This window comes from Palaemon carinicauda, chromosome 9 (genome assembly GCF_036898095.1).
Source record: "Palaemon carinicauda isolate YSFRI2023 chromosome 9, ASM3689809v2, whole genome shotgun sequence".
Lineage (NCBI taxonomy): Eukaryota > Metazoa > Arthropoda > Malacostraca > Decapoda > Palaemonidae > Palaemon > Palaemon carinicauda.
The window spans coordinates 117633296-117642653 of record NC_090733.1 but is presented as its reverse complement, the minus strand read 5'-3'; the positions used below and the strand labels follow the sequence as shown (position 1 = coordinate 117642653).

Sequence of the window (9358 nt, the reverse complement as noted above, 5' to 3'; positions counted from 1 at the left end):
GATTTCTTGAATTTCTGCCAAGCAGAGGACACCCATCTTCAGGGCGCCATTAAACTTTTTGGTAAAAGGATATCATTTTAGAAGTATTTTTTATTTTTACTTCATCGGAGAATACGTCATTATTTCACCGTAGATGTTGCAAGAGGAGAATAAAGGTGACATTGAACCAGCATGTACTCATATTCATTGAGAACCACCTACACGATATTGATACTCTCTCTCTCTCTCTCTCTCTCTCTCTCTCTCTCTCTCTCTCTCTCTCTCTCTCTCTCTCTCTCTCTCTGCCTTTGTTGGCCGCTCATATGAAACTAAATTCCATTACTGGCAGTGAGCCAGCTTAATTCGACAAATCTCTCTCTCTCTCTCTCTCTCTCTCTCTCTCTCTCTCTCTCTCTCTCAAATGCCAGTATTTATAGCCGAAAAATAATAACGTATTCCCTCCGTAAAACTCAAGACCTCATTACCAGGACGAGAATATACATCATATACCTCCGTTCAATCGATAGTCGAACTGTCACGACCCGCTAAAATTGTCCTTTGGTTTCGTTGCCGAACTTTTCCACATTTACCTTGAGGGAATCATTCATACTTGGATTGCATGGCTAGTGGACTTGGCTAGTAGAGTTGGCTAGTAGTCTGTGCCGTTCCAAACGCTGTAAGCTTTTGAATTCTCATCCTGCTTATGCTTTCCATGACTTTCAATCTTCCATTCTTATGAGGATATATAAGTCTAATGCTTCGTTTAAAGTTAACAAAAAGCTTTCTTTCTTTTTCCATTAGGACTTGGTTAGAGAAGGGCTTTAGGCTGTCTGTTTCATCGGCTTTTATTTAAAGATATGTTCACATCTTTCTATTGAAATTATCGATGAAATCATGAGAATCACGAGAGTGATTTCCATAAAACTCCATCGTTGGTATATTGATGAAATCTGTAATATTCTTCTTGAACAAAAACTTTGAGTAATTGGGCTCTGATTCAATTAACTGCCACGACTTAATTACTTGTAAATTACTACTAATTTTCCCTTCTTAAATATAAAACGGTCGTTTAGCAAGACAATATAATGAAGGAATTCTATAGTACAGGAGGATACAGTGCATACCGTAAACTACAAGGTTATGAACAATCAAATGAAATATTTAAAGAACATTAACATTAAAATAAATCTTTCCTCTATAACCTATAAAAGATTAGAAAAAGAGGAAGATAAATAAGAAAGTACAGTGTCCGAGTGTACTCTCAAGCAAGAGATTGAATAAGCCTAATAACATATAGTACTATGGTACTATATGTAATTAGACAGGAAGTTACTTTATATACAGAACTTAGTAAAATAAGCCAAAACAAACAAAGCCTCAGCTTGAACCCGCATAAGATATCTCCTTAATAAAATTCATAAGCGTTTTCCGATATCTGTTCAATACTTCACTTGGTTGCATCGTCAGCCCGATCCAGAGATTATCCGGCTTAAGTACTTGGAGAGGTCCTCCCGCCCTTATTTCTGCTGATGATCTTCACAGAGTTTTCAATGTAATCGGCCTACATATTTCAATTTGATTTTAAAATTATTCCTTCGCTGCTATGTTAAGTAAATAATTGAGTTAGTGTGTCAGCAGGTGTTAGTGTTCAATTGCTTATTCGCTCTACACGAAGTCTCGTATTATAAGACTTCGAAATTAGACTTACATTTTGAATTTATAAATCTGAAATTGTTTATCGGCTTTATCGAACTGTTAGATGATTGAGAAAGATTATAAGTAAATATTCATTTATTCTGTTCAAAATTGGTTTATTAAGTATGACGGTCGCACACGAAGTCAATGCCACCAAAACTCTCTGGACTTTGCCGCTAAGCCAAGCTCGGTCGTTAATAGGAAAGCACGTTAACTGAATTCTTAACTAAGAGCAAATTCGACTCTTATAATTGACTTGCTAAGCGGGTCAGGGTATGCGTGTCCGCGCCATAAATCATATGCATAAAGATAGAATTCCACAGTTTGGAAGTGAATGGCATTTGATTCTCCAGCCAGTACGTAAATTCCAATCAATCTATGTGAGACTATTCTTGGATAAAGAAAAAATGTACGTTGAATGTTTGAAATTAGATTTTCCATGATAACATACATTACTTAAATATACAGTTATGCACCAACTAAAAGTTTTTTTTATTCTATAAGAATAAGGTGCATAAAAGTAAATGACAGAACCTGTGCTGATGTTTTATGTGATTGTAAATGTAAATAAACCGCATTTGAGGAATCTATATCTTAAGTAAAAACTTGTCTAAAAGCCGTTTGAGACAATCTTATATTTCTAAAGTAATTTTATTATTATTATTGTTGCGAATGAATTGGGTGATCTTATATGAAAGGCCAAATTTTTTGTGAACGAATACTTCACATATCTAAATGAAATTTTCAGGGATTTATGGGATGGATATTTACTTTGTCCATACCAATTTTCATGTTGCGGGTGAGGGGGAGCAGGTATTTTCAGTGGCGAGTAAATAACTCCTATACCAATAAATATATTCAAATGAAATTTTAAGAGATTATTTTGCTATATATAAGCTTCGTTTTTGCCAATTTCCATGTTCATACCTGCTATAGGCATGCCCTGGCTGTCACTTTTATTCGTTAGTGATGATTTTTAGCTAAAAGATCAATGAGGAGGAGCAAACTATTCCTAGAGTTTTATAGATATCCAAATCATTTTCACAGAGTTTGATGCGTGTTATGTGAACTACATTCATACGAATTTTCGTATTGATACTTGCCATAGAAAGGTCACAGTAGTCATTTTTCGATCGCTATAGATTTCGGCGGCGGGGTCAATAACTCCTTTACCCATAATTATTTTCAAATAAAATTTTAAAGGATTATATATATATATATATATATATATATATATATATATATATATATATATATATATAAGCTTTGTTTCTGCCAATTTTCAGTTTCACACCAGCTATACAGTAAGCATACCCTGGCTGTCACTTTTGTTAGTATGTGACGACTTTTAGCTAAAAAATCTGTGAGGAGCCGCTAAGTACTCTTAGAGTTTTACAGATATCTTAATAATTTTCACAGAGTTTGATGGGTGTTATGTGAACTACATTCATACCAATTTTCGTATTGATATTTGCTATAGAAAAGTCACAGTAGCCATTTTTTCGATATCCGCGGGAGGCATATTTTCGGCGACGCCGTAAATTACTCGTAGAATACTTCACATATCTAAATGAAATTTTCAGGGATTTGTGGGATGGATATTTACTTTTTCCATACCAATTTTCATGTTGATATATGCCATAGAAAAGCTACAGCAAACGTTTATTTCGGTATGGGTTGAATGGTTATTTTTGGCGGTGGAGTAAATTGTTCCTAGAATAATTTACATATCCATATGCAAATTTCAGGGATTGATGTGAAACAGTTTCTCTGTTCCTGCAAATTTCATGGTAATATCTACAATTGAAAAGACACAAGATATCATGTAAACTTCTTAAATATGCTGTTAAATGTAGCAACATTACTGTGAACTGTGTGATAGTGAGCGACATCAACGAGGGACAATGCTGATCTCATAAACAATATCCGTCCCGAGTTACACCTGCTAGTTATTATTATTATCATTATTATTATTATTACTACTACTACTACTACTACTACTACTACTACTACTACTAGCTAAGCGGCAACCCTAGTACGAGAAGCAAGATGCTATAAGCCCAAGAGCTCCAACAGGGAGAAAATAGCTCAGTGAGGAAAGGAAATAAGGAAATAAATAAGCAAAATGAGAAAAAATGAACAATTAAAATGAAATAATTTAGAAACAGTAACAACAGCATAACAGAGATTTCATATATAAACCATACACAGACTTGTGTTAGCCTGTCCAATATAAGAACATTTGATGCAAGTTTGAAGGTTTATGCTCACTTCAGAAATGTTCAGTCCAATCCTTTTGAGTTTGTACTTGCTTGAGTGCCATTTTCTGCACGCTACCACCCGCTAATGATATGTTTCGACTTGATAATTCATTATAGCACACCACTTGGTTGTTCCACGCATGAGCGAGAGTATTGCAACATTTTATGTTTGTTTCTAGATCGAGAACTTATTTGTACCTTTCAAGATTATTCATTAGTGTTAGTTAATACCTAATTGCGATCTCTGACATCGCTTTTTTTTCTGATATTTGGCGATGTATTTTATTAACACTTACTGTACGTATATACACATATATCATGTATATTTGTGTGTTTGTGTATGTGCAATTTAAGTGTGTGTGTATTAAACATCGTTCTTTTGAACTAATTTTTACTGATTTTGTTATCGCTGGAAACTTTGTTCCATTATTAACTCAATTATTATAGTTATTATATTCAATTAGTTTCCGTTGTTAACTTATTTAATATATATATATATATATATATATATATATATATATATATATATATATATATATATGTGTGTGTGTGTGTGTGTATGTGGAAGGGCATTAAAACCTATTATTAAAGATGTTTAACATCAATTAATTGAAATAAGCAAAGAAATAAACCAATATATAACAATAAATCGAAAGGGAAATAGCAATAGGAATTATGAAGCAGCTAAAAAGGAAAGTGAATTAAAAAACGATAAAATACTCATTGAACATTATTCTTAGTAAGACATGGCGCACTTCTGAGAACACGTTTCAGGAAATTGGGCGGATCTGTTAACAAAATTTGAAATGTGTATATTTATATATATATATATATATATATATATATATATATATATATATATATATATATATATAAATATGTGTGTATTGTATATATATATATATACATATATATATATATATATATATATATATATATATATAAATACGGTATATATATGTGTATATATATGTATACATATGTATATATATATGAGAGAGAGAGAGAGAGAGAGAGAGAGAGAGAGAGAGAGAGAGAGAGAGAGAGAGAGAGCAATTGCACTTTGTAGATCCCTTCTCCAATTCATAAATACTCCGATCTAACTTACCTCTCGTAATTTGAAAAGGAAAAAGAGCAAGATAACTTTGATAAAATAAGTATATTATGAACTAATTATACAAAAATATGATTTTTTAATCCCAATGAGTTTCGTGGCTTTTATGCCTTTAATCATAAAAGGCAGCTGTAAAGGGACGCAAAAAAATCATAAACGTTCAATGGAAAAAATCTTGCAGAGATTAGCGATGGAAGAAACTTATTTGGAGTGTTCCATAAATCGTTTGCGTGTAATTTAACTCATTTTCGTTCTTTTTTTCGCTTTTTTGGTATCTTATCCTGGAGAACCTTGTTTGCCTGTTCGTTTTCTTTTATTATATAATTCCTTTGTGGGTAATTAATCCAGAAGAACTTTACCTAGCCATTCGCTATATTTTTTACGATTAATTTTTTGGTATTTTTTCCTTAAGAACCTATCTTTGCCGTTCATTTTACTTTTCTATAATACATTTGTAGATATTTTATTCTGGAGAACCTTGCTTGGCCGTTCTTTTTTTTTTCATTTTTTTTTCACAGGAAGCTTTCTTAGCTATTCGTTTTTATTTTATATAATTCATTTGTTGGTATTTTATCTTTAAGAACCATGCCTGGCCATTCTTCCCTTTTTTTTATAATTCATTTGTGAGTATTTTATCCTGAAGAACTTCGTTGGCCACTTCATATAGTTTTGAATGACATTTTCAGTTTTGATAGAATATTCAACCAAGTACAATGCAGAGATTGCTGCTTCTGTCCATTCATGAAATAATAAGAATGAAGATGACAAGAAATAAAATGTTATTATCTTGTAGATTTTTAGGCATGTTTCAGCAATACAGAATTCTTTACTTTTCAAGGCCTATTACCCCACATTTTTTCAGTAGCATTCGAAAGCTAAAACCTGTATTGTCATAATATAATTTAGAAAATTTTCATGATTATTTATTTTATTGCCAATTTATAGTAATAGTAATATTAATAGTAACAATAATTCCAATTGTCTAGATGCATTAAAATTCATTGCTGAAATTATTCTTCACCTTAGTACTGAAGAGATTAACTACTGCAATGCAATTGTTCTGTTAAGGGTTAGCTACTGCACTGTAAATGTTCATTTAGGGGTTAGCTACTGCACTGTAAATGTTCATTTAGGGGTTAGCTACTGCACTGTAAATGTTCATTTAGGGGTTAGCTACTGCACTGTAAATGTTCATTTAGGGGTTAGCTACTGCACTGTAAATGTTCATTTAGGGGTTAGCTACTGCACTGTAAATGTTCATTTAGGGGTTAGCTACTGCACTGTAAATGTTCAGTTAGGGGTTAGCTACTGCACTGTAAATGTTCATTTAGGGGTTAGCTACTGCACTGTAAATGTTCAGTTAGGGGTTACCTACTGCACTGTAAATATTCAGTGGCTTTTCTCTACTTGGTAAAGGTAGAAGAGTCTCTTTAGCTATGTTGAGCAGCTCTTTTAGGAGAAGGACATCCAAAATGGTACCATTGTTCTTTAGTCTTGGGGAGTGTCATAGCCTCTGTACCATGGTCTTCCACTGTCTTGGGGTAGAATTCTCTTGCTTGCGGGTACACTCAGGCGCATCATTCTATGTTAACTTATTTCCTTTCCTCACTGGGCTTTTTTCCTGTTGTAGCCCCTGGGCTTACATAGCATCCTGCTTTTCCAACTAGGATTGTTGCTTAGCTGCTAATAATAATAATAATAATAATAATAATAATAATAATAATAATGATCAGGCTAAGTTTATTATGATAAGTATGATCTTGAATATAAAAGTTTTATCCCTTTGTCTTCTATTTAACCTTTGTTCAAACTTACTGTGCAAACACTTTCTACTTTTACTTCATAGTGTATCTATCAAGTTTTACTCCTGTGGCACATCGGTGCTGAATGGCCTCTCGGCCCTAGTGCTGGGCCATATTATTATTATTATTATTATTATTATTATTATTATTATTATTATTATTATTATTATTATTATTAACAGCGGCAAAGCTAAAACAACTTTGGTTGCAAAAGCAGAATGCTACAAGCTCAAGGGCTCTTGCAAGGAGTAATATCCCAGTTAGGAAATGAAATAGCAGTTGAATTATATACAGCATTGTTTAAATAATGAATAAAAATGTAGAATATTTTAAGACCAGTAATATCGTTAAGATAGATCAGTCGTAAATAAACAATAAAACGAGACATGCCAACCTGCTCAAATTCAAATTTATAATCAACATAACAAATATAAAATCCTATCCATGGTTTTCACGTACAGAATTAGAATTAGAATATCCTGGAATGTACTATAGTCAATTCTTTTTAGTGAGGCAGATTTGCACCGACTCGCAATGGTGCCCTTTTAGCTTGGAAAAGTTTCCTGATCGCTGATTGGTTGGACAAGATAATTCTAACCAATCAGATAGCAGGAAACCTTTCCGAGCTAAAAGGACACCACTGCGAGTCAGTGCAAATGCGCTTCATTAAAAAATTGACTATAGGTGAATGAACTTTAGTCCAAAGAGGAAATATTTGCACTACAGGCGCATATAAAGCCTGAATTATCAAGTAGTCCATGTAGATAAAGCATAAGGTACTCTAATACCTCCTTCAGATAAGATAACAATACTCATTTTCCTATTACATGCAGTACTGAGTACGTGGTATCTCAACGCCTTTCCTGTTTGGTGAAAATACATTGATAAAATGTTTCTTTCTCCTCATCATCATCTCCTCCGACGGCTGTTGACGCAAAGGGCCTCGGTTAGATTTTGCCAGTTGTCTCTATCTTGAGCTTTTAAATCGATACTTCTCCATTCATCATCATCTACTTCACGCTTCATAGTCCTCGGTCATGGCATTTTCATCTCTCTCTCTCTCTCTCTCTCTCTCTCTCTCTCTCTCTCTCTCTCTCTCTCTCTCTCTCTCTCTCTCTCTATATATATATATATATATATATATATAATGTGTGTGTGTGTGCGTGCGTGTGTGTGTGTGTGAAATATCTATTTTAATGTTGTTACTTTTCACAAAATGTTTTATTTTAATTGTTCATTACTTCTCTTGTAGTTTTATTTATTATCTAATTGCATTACCTCAATGGACTATTTTTCCCTGTTGGAGCCCTTGGGCTTATAGCATCCTGCTTTTCCAACTAGGGTCATAGCTTAGCTAGTAGTAATGATAATTATCTTTTCTTTAAACCCTCCCTTAAGAAATCAGGTAAAAGCTATTCTTGCAATGTCGCTGTTGAGTTTGAAATAATTTTTTTATAGATGTAAGAACAATCCCTTATCTGGCTTAAAAATGACATTATCTTGATTTTACTCGGTTTGAAAAACTTTCTACCTTATCTACAAACTCTTTTTTACCCGCCACACATACGGTTTCTATTTAATATTTAGCTCCCATTCATTCCCAGTTATACATTTTCATACATTTAGTGCATTTACCCTATATTGATAATGTTTTCATGTATATTTACAACGTCTCTGTTTTAACTCCTAGGATTTACCTCAGCCTTCTTTCTTATCGCAACAAAAGTAACTACAGTTTTTAAAGGTTATTTTAATGTTGTTACTGTTTTTGTAGTTTGTTTGTTTCGTTGTTTCCTTACCTCACTGAGCAATTTTTGTCCTGTTGGGGCCCTTAGGCTTACAGCACCCTGCTTTTCCAAATAGGGTTGTAACTTAGCTAGTAATAATAATAATAATAATAATAATAATAATAATAATAATAATAATTGTAACTTATCTGAGAATAACAATAATGATAATTGTAACTTATCTGATAATAACAATAATAATAATAATAATAGTAACTTAGCTAATAATAATAATAATTGTAACTTAGCTAATAATAATAATAATAATAATAATAATAATAATAATAATAATAACTGTTAAGTTCTCATCCTCTAATAGTAATATCTATTTCACATTTCAGACCACAATCAAGTGAAGCGACACCAATTTTAGTTAGACGCCGGCAACCCAAACTGACCAATAATTTCTCCTACCTCATCACCGCCTAGTCCCAGTGCCCTGCATGAGAACCAGCAGCGAGAGACTTAAACAACAGCAGTATTAGCACCAGCAAAAGTAACAACAGCAAGCACCATGCAGGGCTCCACTACTATGCCGGAACCCGAACTTAATGTTTGGCTGCGTCTATACATCTATGGAATCCACGGGTTCCTAATCGAGATCCTCTTCACCGCCGCCTGGGAATTCTCGCTCCACAAGAACTGGGCTCTGACCGGTGAGAATGAGATGCCAATTTTCTCTCTCTCTCTCTCTCTCTCTCTCTCTCTCTCTCTCTCTCT

At 33.4% G+C, this 9358-nt stretch overlaps 1 protein-coding gene across 2 annotated transcripts in view; it reads left to right on the top strand.

The window, feature by feature from the left end:
• LOC137647084 (transmembrane protein 229B-like) overlaps nucleotides 1-9358 on the top strand; it is a 55077-nt gene that overhangs the window by 41596 nt on the left and 4123 nt on the right. For both annotated transcript variants that reach the window (XM_068380306.1, XM_068380305.1), the window contains exon 2: nucleotides 8980-9294. In XM_068380306.1, coding sequence (XP_068236407.1) covers nucleotides 9153-9294 — 142 coding nt within the window. In that variant the 5' untranslated portion in view covers nucleotides 8980-9152. The remainder of the gene's footprint in view (nucleotides 1-8979; nucleotides 9295-9358) is intronic.